The 20,019-nt window shown below is 39.7% G+C and overlaps 1 protein-coding gene across 5 annotated transcripts; it reads right to left on the bottom strand.

Moving 5' to 3' along the window:
• Window positions 1-3,527: 3,527 nt before the first annotated feature.
• Window positions 3,528-15,987, bottom strand: LOC133162839 (microphthalmia-associated transcription factor-like). Of its 5 annotated transcripts, none has more exons than XM_061292317.1 (9): window positions 15,845-15,987; window positions 6,586-6,813; window positions 6,399-6,494; window positions 6,211-6,319; window positions 5,907-5,990; window positions 5,559-5,615; window positions 5,249-5,324; window positions 4,893-5,040; window positions 3,528-4,698 (listed from the first exon to the last, which is right to left on the bottom strand). In XM_061292317.1, the coding sequence occupies exons 2-9, from the start codon at window positions 6,676-6,678 to the stop codon at window positions 4,300-4,302; spliced, it is 1,062 nt and encodes a 353-aa protein (XP_061148301.1). In that variant the 5' UTR covers window positions 6,679-6,813; window positions 15,845-15,987; the 3' UTR covers window positions 3,528-4,299. The 5 variants fall into 5 exon arrangements, 4 of the variants coding, with proteins under 4 accessions (XP_061148301.1, XP_061148298.1, XP_061148299.1 ...); XM_061292314.1 differs by lacking the exon at window positions 15,845-15,987 and adding an exon at window positions 7,546-7,771; XM_061292315.1 differs by lacking the exon at window positions 15,845-15,987 and adding an exon at window positions 7,546-7,769 and having other exon boundaries at window positions 6,601-6,813.
• Window positions 15,988-20,019: the final 4,032 nt, after the last annotated feature.

Genomic DNA, 20,019 nt, shown 5'->3' with positions numbered 1-20,019 from the left:
AAGAACAATCCTCCCTCAAGATGTCATCCAATTAAGCCCTGTTACATTATTTGATGACTTGAATCGTCGTGCTCAAATGAGCCCGGGCCCTTGTGAACGCAAACACACTAATCTTCATTTTCTTGTTGTAACAGTCAACTAATGTGTTTTGGCACAAATGTATACAAATGTGACGGAGGGGGAGGGTGAAACACGAGGAGGCGGCCAATAGCAAAACATCTGAGTAATTGAAGCGGAACGAGAAGCATCAGTGACGGATATTGTCGTCAACACTTTTTTTTATTTTTTTTAAATGGGCGGAGAAAAAATTAGATTTGATCATCAAGCTGAAAATAACTTTGTCTAGCAGATGTTAGCATTGTGTCTCTTTGAGGTTTAATATAAAAACGTAGGAAACTCACAATTTGACGGCAGTCTCTTATTTTGTTTCCAGGTTATATTACTTAGACCAGGGGTGTGTCAAACTCATTTTTTTCGCGGGCCGCATTGTAGTCATAGCTTCTTTCGGAGGGCCATTATGACTGTCGCCCCAAATAAATGTATGAGCACCTCATGTTATATACAGTAAAAGCTACAAAACAAACTGACAAATAACTTGTTTTTAAAATCAAACTAGTAAAAACACCTCATATTATATGCAGTAAAAGCTACAAAACAAACTCGTTTTCATATCAGACGAGTAAAAACTGGTCAAATATTTAAAAATATATATACCGTAATTTTCGGACTATAAGTCGCACCGGAGTATAAGTCACACCAGCCATAAAATGCCCAAAAAAGTGAAAAAAAACCATATATATGTATATAAGTCGCTCCTGAGTATAAGTCGCCCTCCCACCCAAACTATGAAAAAAAATGCGACTTATAGTCCGAAAATTACGGTACGTATATTATTAAAAGTGAAGACAACGTGCAATTCTAGTAACGACACGAATTTGATGCACACTTTGTCTTTGCGGGCCACATAAAATGATGTGGCGGGCCGTATCTGGCCCCCGGGCCTTGACTTTGACCCCCGTGACTTAGACGCATAGATAATATCACATGAACTGCTTGTCGAGTCCAGTTGGAGTCCAGCTCCGTGCTCAGCACCAAAATGAGAGAGTCATTTATTTGCTTTGACCATCACAGATGCTGCACACCGCATGAGATGCCGGGACAGGGGTTCATTTTGGACCGCTTTATTAATCATCGCCTAGAAAGCTCCAAGTTACATACAACTTTAGTAGTTAACCCCGTCACCCGTCGATTTGACTGCCAAGTGACTTTGGTGCGCGACTGCCATGATAAATACCGGCCAAGTGGGCAGAGGCCTGGGGCCGCATCCTCCCATACTTGCAGAAAATAACTGAGATGTAAAATCGTAAGAGGCGGGCAGATCTGCAAGATAGCCCAGGAAGGCCCGGTTGGGCTCGGCTGGATCAAGATTGGACCTCAGAGGAGCGGAGCCCAGGGTTTACACGCAGATTGAAGGTGAAATCTGACTTATCAGGACAGGAAAGGCAGCTCAGAAAGGCCTAACAGCGCTAATCCTCACTCAAGACCTGATGATACAACCTCAAAATACCATTGAGAAAAAGCCTTCATCCTTTAAATAAACCTGCATTGATGTTTTTGCTGCCTTAAAGAGCGGTAATCCTCAGAGGAGCCAGAAAGAGAGCATTCTCTAAAGCTCTCCTCACCCATTTCAAGTGAGAGAAAACACTTCACGAGGCGTGGAAATGGTTTTGGAGGAGATAAGCCCTTCAAATGATGCATATACCTTTGCTTTGCAATGCTTCTGCTGTTGAAATCTCTGGTAACATCCCGCAACGTTCTGCAGATGTGTGATAGTGCCACTAATCATCATTGAAGTTCATCTACAGCCATCCTGGATCTTTCTTACCTTGGTGTCCTTTTAAGATTCTGGCCTTCATTCAGAAAAAAAAAAAAGCTCAATAGTGTAGAGGACACACACACACTATTTTAGCAGATGGAGAAAAAGCTGTCATTGTGCATTTTAATTGGGCATTTATGCCTGCATTTTGGGCATCCACTTGGCTGGAACAGGCCCCATCTGATTATACATTATGACAATATTAAAACAGATGTCCAGACCAATAAAGTAAATTCCTGAAGGACTGCACGTAATGTGAGTAATTGATCATTTTTTCCCCCCCGTGCTGGCCTCTATTTACCAGCATGCTCCTGTTAAACAGATTGCCCCTGTAGTCAGAAGTGGGGCCCATATGGCACAGCAGTTTACTGGCAATTTGACTAAACTGCTGATGAAGTGTTGCTGTTCCTCTGGAGGAAACCTGTTGGAGGAGGAACATTTTACACTCAGCTGGCTTTTAACAGCTCCGAGTGAAATCCCAAAAATGTCTTCCGCCGTTCAAACAAGGCTGCTGGCACAGGCCGGGCTTTTGCCGTCGCGCAGGAAGCCTCCCTTCCCAAGTCGGACCTCGGGTTGGCTTCCACATCCTCCAGACAGCTCAGCGGAGCGGGGATGTTTATTATGATGCAAACCTGCCTTGGCGAGATGCAATCGCAACACGCAACCAGCAGACCTGGACGTGCGTAGAGCGTTTAAATGAGATAGGAGAAAAGCTGGCTTATCCCTTTTAATGTTTTGTCATCAACAGCAAGACTAAGGGAGGCATTTTCCTCAGCGAGATAACTGTAGTCATCTACACTGATGCTAAAAATATACTTTGCAAAAAAAAAAAACGGATTTAACTTTGTCCTCCTCCTCCCTCGCCTCCTGTCCTGACACTTCACGCCAAATGGAAGGATTAAAAGGAGACGTGGCCCCGCTCCAGAGGGATGTTGGGGGAATGGAATCATCACTCAGCTATTAGACCCGCCATGGAAGGCAGTGTTGATAATCTGTCCGTATCCTTAGTTCAACATCACTCTGCCTGCTGCCGAAGGCATTTAACACGTTGTTATTGTAGTCATACACTTGACGGACTTACGACACTAAATATTTGTAAATACGAAGCAAGTAAAACTGATGAAATCCTTGTCATTACAGCTCAGTCTTGTGAAATAGAAAACAACATAGCTGCACTCCCTTTTATATTTTTTTTCTCAGTAAATGTTTGGCGAGTTTAGATAAATAAATAAATAAATAAATAAATAAATAAATAAATAAATAAATAAATAAATAAATAAATAAATAAATGAATAAATGAATAAATAAATAAATAAATAAATAAATAAATAAATAAATAAATAAATAAATAAATAAATAAATAAATAAATAAATAAATAAATAAATAAATAAATAAATAAATAAATAAATAATTTTCCTTACTAAGTTGTCATTTTGTCTAGTTTTTCAGATCCAGCCTCTCATTTCTTGAACTACTATATTAGGCAGTGTCTTTCGAGACACAGTAATGCTCAAAGCATTCAGATATTTCAATCACTTGTGATTTAAAATTATTCATCATTAACATATACTACAAATTTGAACTTCATTGATGAAATTACAGCCACTATTATAAAGTATTGTTGAAAGCGAACAATAAATCATAATAATACAGATTTTAATGCTTTATTTGTTTGTTTTTTTAAGAAAGTTTGTTCTGAAGAGATGAAAACAAAAATACTGACGTTACCAGAGAATTTCCCTACCCTCCAAAAAAAAAAAAAATCCACAATATAATATATATAATCCACAATAAAGTTTGTTCTGAAGAGGTGAAAATAAAAATACTGATGTTTCCAGAGAATTTCTCTAACCCTTCAAAAATTGTAGCGCTTTCATTTCTTCAACTAGCTGAATGACAAGCGCTTGGCCTTGTCGAAATTTTCCTTTAGTAGGCTGCCATCTTCAGGCTCAAAGCACAACTTACACCAAATAGAACGTTCCAGCTGTACTGTAGACCAGCCGGGCATCTTTTGTTGCATGGTTAAGGCTACAAACGAGAAAAACATGCAAACAAACATATTTTGTTGACATTAGATTCAAGTATGGACCGAATAAAGTTATAGCCATCTCAAGATCTATTCTGTAATTTTCTCGACAACTGGTCTGATCTTCTCCACATGACTCAGACGCTGCTGCCAAATTAGTTTTTGTGTCCCACGAAAGCAAAGACCTATAAAGTCTGTGCACAGTGCTTAATTTCACCGTTCATATTGTACTGAAGAGTCCTCAAAGTATCCGTAGAGTAGGCACAGAAAGGCCGTAGCTGTAGCTCAAACCTGCTTGCTGAATGGCAGTAGTGTTCCATTTTGGTGCTCTAAAAAGGAACCGCGGTATTTAGAACAGAAAAAGACCGTGGAAATTGTTTATGAACAAAGGCTAAACTAACAGGGGCACTCCTTGTCCTCAATTCTAGAACTAGAACTGTGGTGGGCATTAACTGAGCCATCTGGAGACATTGATGACAGCAAAGTGTCGCTCGGGGAGATTGGTGACAACGTATTGTCCCTGACCAATTCCTTCGTTTTACAGGTCCTGGGGTTTGCGTAGGGGCCAGGATCGCCGCTGTCACTGGGAATGGGGTCAAAGGTAATGGTGCCATTGTTGAGGTCCAGTGTTGTCGGAGGGGACATGTCAGGAGCCGAGACGTGATGGTAGAAATCCGTGGGGCGGTCATCCAGGATGGGTTCCTGTTTTATGACCCGGCCCATCATCTCTGATGTGCAGACTGACGGGGATGAGACAATGGTGAGACCGTGAGCGCGGGCTTGGATCTCCAACTCCTAAAAGTTGGAAGAGGACTATGTCAGAACTGCTTCAAAATATATATATATATATATATATATATATATATATATATATATATATATATATATATATATATATATATATATATATATATATATATATATATATATATATATTAGAAATCAGAATTAGAAAATCCCTTGCAAATACTTTGCAAGTGAGAACTGACCTGGATTCGAAGCATCAGGTGACGATTAGTATGCTCCAGCTTCCGCTGTCTGCACTCGAGCTCTTTGGTCCTCTGTTGTTCTCGCTGCAGTTTGCGTATGTAGTCAACTGAAGCTTTTAGAATGGTGCCCTTATTCCAGCGCATATCTCTAGGGTATACAAAAGGTCAAGAGTCAGAGTCAGCTGAGCAGCTGACCGGAACAACAGAGGGTTCTTCACGGCTATTCTGAATCAATAGATCACTACACTCGGTCGGCTATGTGAAGAGGACACTGTTAATAACTGAACTGAATTGAATTGAATAGACAGAAAGATAGAAAAAAGGTACAAGTTTTAAAGCCTTCAAAACATACTTACGGATCATTCGACTTTGGGATTAAAGTTCCAAGTTCTTTTATGCGATCGTTGATATTGAATCTTCGTCTTCGTTCAACTGCAAGTTGGGTACAAATGAAATGGTATCGGTAAACTTTTGAAGCACACATTTTCATTATGATTGAAAAAAAAAAATCCTAAAATGCATGAAAAGGATTATTCATTTGAAATAGTGCAACTATCAGATTGTATCAATTATTCAAAATTTTGAGTTCATTCATTTGTTTTCTTTTTTTCAATGTCTAATATTTGGAATCCTTAAAATTTTGCCACAAAACTAAGAAAGACTCACTCAAGTTGTGATTGTCCTTTTTCTGTCGTTCTTTAGCCAGAGCACGAACCTCAGCCTCTTTGAAGCAAAGACAAATGTGAGATTATTGCTATTAAATGGGTGACTCAAAGCCAACAAAACAATCACATGTTTATGCTCTACAAGCTGTTATCTGCACATTTCAAGTTGTTTACTTTCAGATGGAAAACTTGGATTTACGTCAGGCTTAACATGAGAAATGCTCTGAGGATTTGTTAAAAAGAAAAAAAAGAACCTCAGCAATGCCAGTTTAACACATACATTGATTGTGATTTATATTATGTGCAATTTTGTAATTAAAAAAATACAAATTAATTTGATGTTTCTTACCTACTGGAAATCCATCTGATCTTTGGTAGTTTTCATATCGGCCACAGGTTCCAGGTTTGCTCAGTACTTGTTTCATGCCAGGAGCTGGGGACATTATTTAGCAAATAATTGAGAATATTGTGTGCATTTCTAAATTGCACACAATATAACTGCTGTACTATCCTCAAGATGTCATTGGAAAATATTTGAACGACAAGAAATGTTCCAAAAATAGCTCATGTTTGTTTTAGCAAACAGTTAGCAGTTAAGTAACAACAATTTGGACAAAATAAGGATACTTGTTATCGTAATGCAGTGTTTTTACCTGAGTATGCCCTTTTGATGTTTGGTGGGCAGGAGTTGCTGATGGCTAGGCCTGGCAGGGGAAGTCCTTGGTTACCGTATACTTCCAGAAGATTACCAGACACAGGTAACTTTGGGGAGGGGCGGGGCATAATATATGACTTTGTAGTTCTCAACATATTTGTAAATCATAATCTGAATTATACTTACTGTGGTGTTGAGCTGAAGTCCTTGATCCATAAGTCCAAGAACATCCTCGTTGTAACTTGTCTCCATGCTGATGATGTCATCAATAACTTCATCCATCTGTATGAGATTGGAAAATCTTTCATTATAAAAAAATACTACATACTGGGATAGACGCTATCAATTCAACCAAACGTAATGTAATAATGACCTTTGTTACGCGTACCTCTTTCTCACAGTTAGAGATGAGGGTGAGATGAGCCATGGGACTGTTGGGGGCGCTGCTGGCAGGCCCGGGTGGCATGCCGTGTTCGGGGGGCTGGCTGGGGCACTGGGCGCCAGCTTTGCCTCCCAGGGTGCTTGACAGATACTGTCTCACCTGCTGCCTTTGGTTCTGCTGGATGTGGTACTTGTTGGGATTTTCGAGATGGGATTGCACCTACAGGAGCAAAAAAATGACAAAGGAAAGATTTTGGACTAATTCTTTACAAATTCCCAATCATGATTTCCAGTCCTTAGATTAGGAAGAGGAAACATTAGCAAAAAAGGCGGATCGTGTTGGAGGTACAGTACGGTGCTAATCGTTAGCAATAAGCTCAAAATTGTAGTACATCAATAAAAGTAGATCAACAATAAGCTTTTAAAACACTGTCAGGAAGACTTTTTTTTTTAAAGGTAGCCCTTTTCAGGGCAATAAACCACATTTTCTTAATTGATTCCAAAGAAATCAAACCCTGTGAGGTAATGATAATAATCCATCCATTGATCTATTTTCTATACCTACAATAAATAGGAGAAATAGAAAGGAGAAAATCCACACAAGCAGAAGCCCAAATTTAAGTCCCTAACCACAGAACTGTAAACTGAAGGCGCTAACCAATTGGCAACATGCCTCAGTGATAATAATATACCGTTAGAATGAAATATTCAAGTGTTTACATTTTGAAGATTTTTTCCGGAGTTTGGGTTTTGCCGTTGTTCGTTCTAAGAATGGTGCTGTAAATTCATTAGAATGACGCTGCTCTGCGAATAGTTCATGACAAAACTTAAACAAGAAATTCACACTGTCAGCAAAAAATACTACAATAAATCATATATATAATAATAATTAAAAAAAAATAATACTAACAACAATAAGAATAATACAATAAAAATAATCTAGCCCACCTACCTGGTAGTGGCTGTACTCAAGCATCTCCAACATGATATTTGTTTGCAAATACTATGTTCAAACGCACCGTAGTTACATTCACTATGTTGTCCCGTTATTATGTTAGCCTAGCATGTGTAAAAATGGAAGCAGTCAGCCTTTCTGGCCAAGTTATCAAGGATTTAATGCTCATTAGTTATGCAAGTTAAGAAATGGAGGAGGACACAGAAACGAATCCTCCCCACTGTTGTGTTGTTCGGGCTAAACTATGAATTTATGTCTTTATGAGACCAGTTTGACGTCATCACTTTCAGCTCACAAAGAAGTATTTTTATCATTTGGCCAGTTGTCTGCGAAATGAAGATAGCTTAAGGCCAACTAACATTTATTCTTTCGTTCCGCTCATCAAGTATAGAACATTGTTTGTTCTGATTATCAGGCCTACAACCAAGTGCTTCTGTTCTCGTCCAAACCAGACATACCAAAACTCGAATGTATGGTTGGTTAAAAAAGGAGTCCAGTTTTGTAAGCATGCTTCAAAGTACATTTAATATGCGCGTTTTGGTGGTCCATGTTTAAAAGTCCACAACCTAAGGGGGCCAATTTTTTAGCTTCATGAAAACAGTGGCATTTCCATTTTTTTTTTTTGTGTCTTGCCACGGGCATCATTCTTTCCAAAAGACAGTGCTTGACTTCATCTGTCGTATTTATAGCATTAATTGGGGTTCATGTCATCATGTCTGTGCCAATTAATTTGATCGATTTAATTTTGGGGGAACGACTGACCATGGTGTCAAACACAAACTATTGGCAATGTCCCAAAAGGGTGAAGCGGAAACTGTTAAAAAGGAATCTTCTTCCATCAAATCAAATTACAAATTAGGTTGGTCGGTATAAATTACGGAATTAAGATGGAAGAACAGATAGTGCCAATCTGTGTTTTATTTATTGTCCACCAAATGTCTTCCAGAGTGTGAGAAACAATAGTGGCAATAGTGCACGACAAAACTTCTGCTCCAAAGAGGACGTGTTTCTGAAAAACAGCCACCCTGGGGTGCTTGGAGGGTGGTCTCCAACAAAAACAAGGTTTAGAGTGGCAAATTACATAACCAACCATGATGATTTCTTGCTCAGATCCTCTGACTATCGTATTTTCCGGACTATAAGGCGCACCTAAAAACCTAAAATTTTCTCAAAAGCCGACAATGCGCCTTATAGTCCGGTGCGCCTTATATATGGACCAAATTCCTAAATTTAAACCGGCCCAAAGCATTGTGTCATGAAATCAATGATAGGCCCGCTGAAGACTATGAATCATGAATCAAAAAGACTATGGATCATTATTTTGTGATTATAAAGTAACTTGTTGCGTCTGAAGTTGAAATAAAAAAGTAATAAAAAATAAAAAATAAAAAAAATTATTTGATTTCGATTAAAAATCTGGCATGATGCATTAATGGTGCGCCTTATAGTCCGGTGCGCCTTATAGTCCGGAAAATACGGTACTTTACTTTCCAGTGCAACAATTAGCAAAAACTGGTAGCCGTTACAACAATGTTTCACAATCAACGAAGTGAATCACAGCTCTGACGTGACCTTTTTTTTTTTTTTCCACTGACGTTTTGAATGACAGCGAACTAATTAACCGTTGGTTAACTCACAAGAAACTACGCACCATATACGTCTGCTTAAATGATAACAAATAGCTCTGCCATCATAAAACGCTCGTAGAAGTAAGACAGCACACCTTTGTTTGGATAACTGGAAACCAACTTGGATCTGGGGAGACAAATACAAACCCGGTGGAAGTACCCTGTGGCATAACAGTGACTGATAAAAAAAAAACTAAGAATGCTTTTATTGTGGAGTCATAAGCAAGTATTTCCCTCTGCCTTTGGGTACAGAGGCAAATATTAACAAAAGGATGTCTCTTTAAGTCCTTACAAGCTCTCACTTTATCCACCGATTCTTTGTGAGACAGAGCTTTATTACCTTCTCATGCAGAGCACACGGGCCCACATTTTAAACGTTGCCTTCAGGAAAAATAACATTTCAAGAGATGGGCGAAATAGATCTTATCGTTCAAGTGACGTGTTTTCTTTCTGACAACAAGCCTCACTTGGGGGCTTTTATTTTCATAGGGGGGATACCAAACATTTACTGAGAGTTAATTTTACTGAAATGGTCTTGGCGATGTATTTTAAATGTCGTCATGACATGTTAAGATGAGTGGCGGTCAGGGAATACAAAGAATTGAAATGTGTGCAAAGAATTCTTTGCTTTAAGCGCACAAGTGGATCAATACCATCGGTCTTATTTTATTATGTATGATAACCTTTGAAAGTCTTTTACAAGCTAGTGTTTTTTTTTTTTTTACTTTTAAATAAACCTATTGAACCTTTTCATGCAATGTGGCGATAAAATGTGTGATACACCTTTTGATAGCCAAATCTTTCGATGGTATCTGGTCTGGTCAATCAGCATTAGCACATAAAACAGAAATAATTGTACCCAAAAATATTGCGTACCACTGAATAGTTTTAGGTGTACAGGAGAAAGTTAGCATTTTTTAAGTACAATTAAGTTGTGTTTTTGGGGTCACAAATGAAATCTAAAATCACTAAAAGTGTCCCAATTAAGCCATACATAGTAGAAGACAATAATGTGCATTTAAATTTCCGATATTGTAAAGGCAAACTACTTCATTAAGAGGAGCGCTGAACAAAGAGATGTCTTTGCGCCTTAGCCTGTGGCTAGTGGTTAAGATTAGCAAGAATTCAATATCCTTTTCCAAGAAAAAAAACACATCCCATCTGTCCAATCTCTGTGTGAACTTGCACTTGTTCAAATGACTAACAATAGTCTTTAATCCCCTTGGGTCTTTCCCATCAATGCTTGTAAGAAAGCAAACATTTGATTGATATTTATGTGAGATGTTTTTTAGACGTTATTGTGTACTGAAATATATAAAGATAAAAAAAACATTTTATGTTGTGTAAGCCAATCACACTGTGGCATATGTGGAGCTACAGAAGTGGAAAAAACTGATTTAAGCCTTGAATCTAAGTAACGGCTCAGTTTGGCCAGATGTAAACAACACTACATTATGAATATATATATATATATATATATATATATATATAAAAAAAAAAAACAACAAATATATATATATATATATAAGCACCCCCTAAAGTGACAGAGAATGGGCGAGCCAAGATCCTGTGGGACTTCCAGATCCAGACTGACAAGAAGGTGATGGCGAACCAACCGGACATTGTGGTGGTGGATAAACAACAGAAGAAGGCTGTGATAGTGGATGTAGCAATACCAAGCGATGGCAACATCAGGAAAAAAGAACTTGAGAAGCTAGAGAAATACCAGGGCCTCAAAGAAGAGCTTGAGAAGGCCTGGAAAGTGAAGGCCTCGGTGGTGCCCGTGGTCATTGGGGCACTTGGGGCAGTGACCCCCAAACTGGAGGAGTGGCTACAGCAGATTCCAGGAACAACATCAGACATCTCAGTCCAGAAGAGTGCAGTGCTAGGAACAGCCAAAATACTGCGCAGAACCCTCAAGCTCCCAGGCCTCTGGTAGAGGACCCGAGCTTGGAGTGGGAGACCACCCGCGGAGGGTGAGAGGGGAATTTTTTTTTTATATATATATATATATATAAATAATATAATAATAATAATATATATATAACAATAACAGACATTGAGGACAGCTACAAGTACCTTGGTATCCAACAAGCAAATGGCAACCTCGATGAAGCCACAAGGAGAGGAGCCACAGCCAAATACCTACAACGAGTAAGGCAAGTCCTCAGAAGTCAGCTAAATGGCAAGAACAAGATCCGGGCAATAAACAGCTACGCCCTGCCAGTCATCAGATACCCTGCAGGAATAATAAGATGGCCAAAGGAAGAGACTCAGACCACAGATGTCAAGACACGGAAGCTCCTAACCATGCACGGAGGGTTCCACCCTAAGTCCAGCACCCTGAGACTGTACACTAGCCGTAAAGAAGGAGGCCGAGGACTACTGAGTGTGAGAGCCACTGTTCGGGATGAAACAGCCAAGATCCATGAGTACATCAAGGAAAAGGCCCGAACGGATGACGTGCTCAGTGAATGTCTCAGACAATGGCAAACAGAGGAAGAGTGGCTAGAGACACCATCATGGGAGGACAAACCCCTACATGGGATGTACCATCGGCAGATAAGTGAAGTGGCTGACATCAAGAAATCCTACCAATGGCTGGAAAAAGCTGGACTGAAGGACAGCACAGAGGCACTCATCATGGCTGCACAGGAACAGGCTCTGAACACCAGAGCAATAGAGGCCAAGATCTACCACACCAGACAAGACCCAAGGTGTAGGCTGTGCAAAGAGGCCCCTGAGACAGTCCAGCACATAACAGCAGGGTGTAAGATGCTAGCAGGGAAAGCATACATGGAACGTCATAACCAAGTGGCTGGCATAGTGTACAGGAACATCTGTGCAGAGTATGGACTGGAAGCCCCAAGGTCAAAGTGGGAAGCACCCCCTAAGGTGGCAGAGAACGGGCGAGCCAAGATCCTGTGGGACTTCCAGATCCAGACTGACAAGATGGTGATGGCGAACCAACCGGACATTGTGGTGGTAGACAAACAGCAGAAGAAGGCCGTTGTAGTGGATGTAGCAATACCGAGCGATGGCAACATCAGGAAAAAAGAACTTGAGAAGCTAGAGAAATACCAGGGCCTCAAAGAAGAGCTTGAGAAGGCCTGGAAAGTGAAGGCCTCGGTGGTGCCCGTGGTCATTGGGGCACTTGGGGCAGTGACCCCCAAACTGGAGGAGTGGCTACAGCAGATTCCAGGAACAACATCAGACATCTCAGTCCAGAAGAGTGCAGTGCTAGGAACAGCCAAAATACTGCGCAGAACCCTCAAGCTCCCAGGCCTCTGGTAGAGGACCCGAGCTTGGAGTGGAAAAACCACCCGCGGAGGGTGAGAGGGGAATTTTTTTTTTATTTTTTATATATATATATATATATATATATATATATATATATATATATATATATATATATATATATATATATATATATATATATATATATATATATATATATATATATATATATATATATACCGTATTTTCCGGCCTATAAGGCGCACCGGCCTATAAGGCGCACCTTCAATGAATGGCCCATTTTAAAACTTTATCCTTATATAAGGCGCACCGGACTATAAGGCGCACCATTAATGCATCATGTCAGATTTTTAATCCAAATCAAATCATTCTCCATTTTATCTTTTTTATTTCAACTTCAGACGGAAACAAATTACTTTATAATCATAAAATAATGATCCATAGTCTTTTTGAGTCATGATTCATAGTCTTCAGCGGGCCACTTATGATTGATTTCATGACACAATGCTTTGGGCCAGTTTAAATTTAGGAATTTGGTCCATATATAAGGCGCACCGGGCTATAAGGCGCACTGTTGGTTTTTGAGAAAAATTTAGGTTTTTAGGTGCGCCTTATAGGGCGGAAAATACGGTATATATATATATATATGCGGCACGGTGGGGCAGTGGTTAGCACATCCACCTGTCTGTTCAGAGGGCGCGAATTTGATTCCACCTCCGGCCCTCCCTATGTGAAGTTTGCATGTTCTCCCCGTGCCTGCGTGAGTTTTCCCCGGGCACTCCGGTTTTCTCCCACTTCCCAAAACTATGCATGGTAGCAGTGGTTGTTTGTCGTTGTGCCCCGCGATTGGCTGACAACCGGTTCAGGGTGTCCCCCGATAACTGCTGAGATAGGCTCCAGCACGCCCGTAACCCCTGTGGGGACAAGGGGTACAGAAAAGGGATGAATGGATGTACTTATATGAATCTCAGATTATGTTCATATGCTTTTCTTTGAAATAATCTTCATGAAAAAAGCCATCCAAGGAGGAACAGCACAGGGCTGTAGGTATTATTTGTAAGAGTTAACAAATAAAAGGCTCTTTTCACTCGGTTTCAAACATTCACCAAAATGAAAAAGTCAAAGACACAAATGTATCATTATTTCTCTCTGGAAGCCTCCGGTGTAGAGAAAAGGTCATCGCTTAGCCGCAAATGTCTGCATGTTTTTGCTTTTCTAGGCCATCAAGTGTTATACGAGGGTGTGCATTCGTGCTCAGGAATGCTAAGAAACAATTTAAGATGACGTTTATAAGAAAATCAACTCTCAAGCGACATGCTAGCAGGGATAACGATGTATTTGTTTTTGCTTTGCCCCAAAGACCAAGTACATTCAGGACAGATCGTTATCGCAAGACACGTACCACAATCAGATACGACATTCATACACCTCTGGACAATTTGTGCACCTTCTTAGAATGTGTGAGGAATATAGAACTCGGAAAACCGACGCCAGCAGGGGAGGCACAGACACGTTTTATGCTTAGACTAGCGCTGTATAAAATATGATTTGACCCCTTGTTTGGGAACACTTTTAACAGGATCTCCTTTGAGAAAGATTTGCAAATCATTTTATTTTGATTTTTTTTTTTACACATCTCAACTTCATTAGAAGACACTTCCTCTCAGCCCCACTGCACCCTCCCCTCCCATCTTTACTTGATCCTGCTTGATCCTGACAGTAGACTCCAGAGATAAGAAATAAAAAGGCATAACAAAACAGAAGGCTCGCTAACAGTGGAAGATGCTTCATTCCCATTGCGGAACTGTTGACAAATACTTCAAAATCGCTCATTTCCACAGTAATATTTCTCAGTGTGGAAAAAGTCCCTCTCCATGCCAAAGCTTCCTTCCGCTCCTCAGATTTTCCCTAGAATTCCCTAAACCATGGGTTCTGGGGAATCAGGCTTGGGGGTGTTATGGCAAACACATAGCCTAAAAACAAAGCTACCATTTGTTTGATAGAAGATTACGTTTTGATGATAAACTTAGGATGTTTGTGGTTTGGGTTGCTGCAATTAAACATTTAAAGTTTAAAAGAAAAAAAAGCACAAGACACACCCAGGAGGTTCTTGTCAACTTTCAATGTCTAAGTTAGTAAGAAAGTACTCAACACTAGTAAATCTAATACCGCATACTACAATAATGCAGATTGTTGATCTCTTGTCTCGTGGTTATCTTTTGAAGTCAAATCTAAATGTTTTCACTCGGCGGCAAAAATAGAAGAATTGAGCTCAGTGTTCTAATATGTAAATAGCGTGCCTATTTTGAGGGGGGGGGGGGTATGTTGAAGGAGACAAAAACTCATGCCTGTTCTGAAATGCTCACTATTAAAACCATTTCTTTTCAATTGAATTGTGCCAAATGTATTTAGTTCATTTAGAAAAGTACATATATTGTTAGTCTTTCTAGTTCATTATATAATTGCATATTTTCTCATTTTACCCGACAATTTGGTAATGCGCTTAATTCCGATATTTCCAACCTCGGCCTTAACGTATTTGTTTGAACTGTACCGATTTATTTTTTAGATTAGGAACTCTTATTCTAAATGAACAGTTTTGCATGTGGCTGTGCAAACTTGCAGCTGGGCCAGTTTTTTACAATTTGTTGATTGGTTTGAAAACTCTGAGGAGCTGTGTGTCTTCTTCTATTTCCAAGCCAGCAGTGTTGCACTTCTTTTGAGATGGATTTGCTACAGTGGGTGCCGAGAGTCAAAAGGCGCTTTGTTCAATAATATGTCACAAAGCACTGAGGGCTGTTGCGATGACGGTGGCGCTATTAGATTAGCTGAGTCCGATAGAGTCGGGCATGTCGTTCACGATTCTGTTATCACACGACACGGTTCACAAAATAACAGAACATTTTCTAAATGTAAACACCAAGCAAAAATATGGCTCTTATGACAAGTCGAATCAAACGGCGTGAGAAGTGAGAAAGAAATATATTTTAATTTTACCAGCGTCTCTTTTTGTTTTATAGTTATTATAAATAGTTTTTTATGATGCAGGAGGTCTATTTGCTTATGTTTATTTATTCCTTACGCCCTAAAGATATTAATTTATTGTGCATTAATTAGGGATTAAATTATTTTTAAACAGTAAAAAATGTTAACATTGTCTTACAACCTTGCCTACAACCAGGATTTGACAGCAACACAATGATGGAGATGTGAGAAGCATTCAAGCGTGTATAAATTTAGACATAAGATTTCTCAACAGGGCATGAAATAACTACAGAACATCTCACTAGCACGGAACCACCGGAGCAAAGCAACTGAGGCTCTGATTGAGAAAAAAAAAATGGCATTACTCTGCAGGACAGAAGCCGAAACCAAAAGGCTTTGAATATACGTAAATATATTTGACTTACCTAATTGTTTTCATATCAGACAATGATGTCAATCAGCCACTTTGCCACGGTTGCCATCTGAGGATGATGAACTTTTTTCAAAACTTTACCATGTTGGAACTTCCTTCCATGACACAATCATGCATCACTTGCAAATTGACGCAATGACGAATCCTCAATTGGTTGTTTAGGGAAGGAAGTCCACTGGTTTAGTATTGTGCAACGGGAACGTTTCCCCCTTTGGTTGGAGGACATCATCTAATTGACATGATCTAATTCATGGGTTTACCCGTTTACTTTTGTTGTCTTCGTAACAGCACCTAAATTTAAGATGGATATTCACTTTTGGGTTTTCAAAGCGCTTTGTGGGCACCAAAAGATTTCAGTGTGGGGGCTTCGACTGAAAGAAATTAACCATATTTTAGGAGTATTTGTATATCCGCACACGTGCAGACGGGAGTCCAACATTCCATTTCACAGAGATAACAAAATCCCCCATGAAACAAAACACCATATTCATTACACAGTATCCTCATTGAAGTCTTCTTTTTTTTCAACTGTGCTATTTATGTCTTTGAAGCTAATGATGTCAAACCATCAATTCCGAATTTCTGGAACATGGCAATAAACGTGACCAAGGGCAAATTTGAGATATCTTTCAAAAAGTGGAGATATATGACAAAATGACAACTCTTGCTATTCTTACCACTGAAAACAGGAAGCATGGCTCGTGAATCAGCCTTTTTAATGCTGACGTTTAAAAATGTGGGCTTGATTTTGCAGACTCTTGTATCATCATCCTCCAATTGCGTGAGGAGAGATCTAGTGAACTGTCCAGAAATCATTTCACAAGATAATCATCCACTTTTTAACATTGTTTCTTTTCGTTTTATTTTTTAAACCTTCATTATTTAACGCCCACTCATTCGAAGTCGAAACTGCGTGATCAACACAAACTGATAAGTTAAGACAATCCCATAAAAACATTTGGCAGGGATTGCGTAGCGTAAGAAGATGAGCCATGGCAAATGTTTTTCTGCTTCAAGCGGGACAGCCGTCTCAAAGCCTCGCCTTGTGTTTCTACGCTCCAGAACTGGAAGCGTGCAAATGCATTTCGTTGATTGATGAGCACGGATGCAACGTGTTACAAGGCTACTTGTTTACGCACAGAAGCAGATTCAAAGCCCCATGTCCACAAGAATTAGTTATCCAAAAGATCAAATGCTAGATACACATGCTGGGACATTTTTGGGCCTTTTGCGTGTGTGTGTGTGAGCCAGCAGTGCCACAATAGAACCAGAAAAGTCATTGTGGGGGGGAAAAACAACAACTTGGAGCTATTTTTTAGGTCAATCTTGTCTCATAATGACAGAATTGTTGATCATTTTTGTCTTTGCACGCCACTCCAGCCACTCATCCCGGGTTGGCTGGTAGGGGGCAGCGAAGAAGCAGCAAAGTCCAAGCGGACTTCCCAATCCGCAGTCACTTCACCTATCTCCAATCCGGAGGCATTCTGGGGTCTGATTTATTAAGATACCAAACAGTGGGCGCTGAATTGCATGTTCACGCTGACGTATTGGAAACGCCGCAGGGTTGAAGTCGTTATCATGGTTTGCACGGGAGCACGAAAATGATGGAATTGTGTTAGTGGAAGGTAAACAAGCATATGACTATTTATAAAAAAAAAAAAAATCCATTGCTGCCCAAAAGCCTTTTTTTTCTCTTTATTAATTCATTCCAAATACGTATGCGCTCATTCTGCATAACGCTGCCTACAAAAGTTCGGACGATGTACTAAAAACTTTTCAGCAATGGTCCAAGCACACACTGCACTAATATGACCAACATGCTAACCAGGCGCCTGAGCCACATCACGATTGTGGACCGTTCACTGATTTGTATCTTCCTTTTACTGTCATGTGAGAAAGTTCTGTCAGGCTACTGCATGTGCATTCAGTGGTTTGACTTCTTTTGCTTGCGGCTGTATTGATGCTTAACCAATCTGAATTTACTACTGTTGATTTGTACATTATGTACCACAATAATGACACAAATCTTAACACAGATTTTCTGACAAAACTTGATTGGTTGAAATAAAAATGACGCACCTTTTATTTATGATAAAAAAAAAAGTTGTTCAAAATGCAAGAGCAAACTCACGCCAACCAACCGAAAAACCGCTCACCCCCACTGGAGGGAGTCAGGTTAGCTGGTTAAATGTAGTTTATTGTGAGTCTTGAAGTCAAGTGTGTGATGTTGATTCGGTGCACTGCTGCATTTTTTTGTTGCTTGCTATTTTGTTCTTTGTCCTGGATTATTAGTGTGAAATTGTAGATCAGTTGTGGACTGGGGGTTGTCATGCTAAGTTTATGTCAGTCACATGTAGCCATTCCCTCTATTCATTCTGTACATGTGTCTGGAGGATATTTGCTACGTCCATTGAGCCAACAAAATGCTCCTAAACATGGCAGTATTCATATGGTTTGAAAAATATATATATATGTCTGGACTATTTGTACTTTTCAAATAAATGATGTTGATTAACGAGACTACAAATACTGTGATGTCACCTTACACGGCCTTCCTTGTATGGATTTCCAGGGCCAATTGCTTCTGCAACAAAAATGGTCAGCAGAGGGCGTCAGTCAAAAGCTAATGCAACATTTTGAACCGGTTCTATTTGGAGTTTATTTTGTTGACCTTTAAAGTCAAGCTTGACAAAAACTACTTTTACAATGACAAAATATAAATTATTAAACTTTTGAAGGACGGTGAGTGTGGAACAAGTTTGAAACAGATTTCTGTCAATGGAACGAGAACATTTTGAGAGTGCATTAAGTGCGAGTAGCTATTTGAATGGAACGAGAAGTAGTCCAAGTGAAGGATGGCAACTGGTTGCTTAGTTGTTGGCTGGTGGCACAACTGACCCGCTTCGAGTGCTGCTGAGAGATGGGAATGAAGGTCAGCACTCATTTTTGATACATTGGTACGTATTGTCATCCCTCCTTTTATATGGCATGAGCACATAAAAGCAAAATGTTTGCCATAGTGTGAATGGATTTTTCCTGTGTAAGTCAACGCACAAAGAAAAATCACATTACTAGCCCATCAAGGTCAAGGCTGATGGTATAGGGACATGGTTAATCTGCCCTGGAGGGGTAATGTGCAGCTAAAGACCAAGGGACAACATGCACACTGACAATGGGCCAATAGCTCTGGGAGAGTGTGTCAATCGGGGGGGGCTCAGGAGGATTGACCTCACTGTGTTAACATCTGTTAATTGAACACAGCCTAACCCTCTCAAAAGTCGACAAAATCATCACTGGCGATCAAAAGATATGCATACATGAAGATTACATTTGTTTCTTATGACTAAATGTGCTATTTTGTGTTTTGGATTGAGTAGATTTAAAACATATGCCTTAAATATATTTCCCACAAATCATTTCCCTGGGTTTAGTATTATCTTAGCGAGAAGATGTTTACTATAAAGTGTCATAGGACAAATTGCTAGAGGCTAATCTCAGTTGTGGTGGCGGGGGTTGAGATTTTGTGAGTCTTTTGGGGGTGCACACATGGCACTGGGCTAAGCCTGGTCACAGTTTGCAGCAGTCGTCATAAATGGGGGAGGGTGAGACTGTCACTGGGGTGATTGGTGATGCTTTGATGAAAGCTTTCTGCACCGCAAATTCATGCCCCCCACAAATCTTTTGTTCTTTTATGTATTTATAACAAGAACTAGATGATCTTGTGCCCCTCAGTTCAACTGCTTCACATGCAGCCACAGTGGACCGCTTCATCCCTCCCATTTCCTTGTTCGTGCAGTTTCAGTGCTGCTTTCCCATTGTTCCACAAATTTGAGACCTCATCAGTGTGGCACTCCTTTCCTTCCCTTTTCCTTACGGTGCAAACTCAGCAATGAGTTCAAAAAATACTACCTTTTCCTGACAAGTTGAAAAACAAATCAATAAACAAAGAAAACGCATGAAATGAAATTGTTTTATGCAGTTCAATGATTAAAATGGGATAGACTGACAGACATAGTAATTCCTTGTTTGATTGACTACAACGGTTTCATATTTGCTCCTCTTTTTTATTGTGTTATTTGTTTATTTATTATTTATTCATCACTCTTATTTATTCATTGTTTGTGCCTTCTTGTTTTTATTTTTTTGTGTTGTTTACTTGTATGTATA

This window comes from Syngnathus typhle, linkage group LG11 (genome assembly GCF_033458585.1).
Source record: "Syngnathus typhle isolate RoL2023-S1 ecotype Sweden linkage group LG11, RoL_Styp_1.0, whole genome shotgun sequence".
Taxonomy (NCBI): domain Eukaryota; kingdom Metazoa; phylum Chordata; class Actinopteri; order Syngnathiformes; family Syngnathidae; genus Syngnathus; species Syngnathus typhle.
This window is presented reverse-complemented; position numbering and strand designations above follow the sequence as displayed.

Bases quoted from the DNA above. Each gene is read 5' to 3' on its own strand.
- LOC133162839 (XM_061292314.1), bottom strand. From the start codon at position 7,578: ATGTTGGAGATGCTTGAGTACAGCCACTACCAG. The intron at 6,320-6,398 runs GTAAGTATAATT...CCCTCCCCAAAG, and splicing joins GACTTCAGCTCAACACCACA to TTACCTGTGTCTGGTAATCT. The intron at 5,041-5,248 runs GTAAGTATGTTT...TGTATACCCTAG, and splicing joins ATCCCAAAGTCGAATGATCC to AGATATGCGCTGGAATAAGG.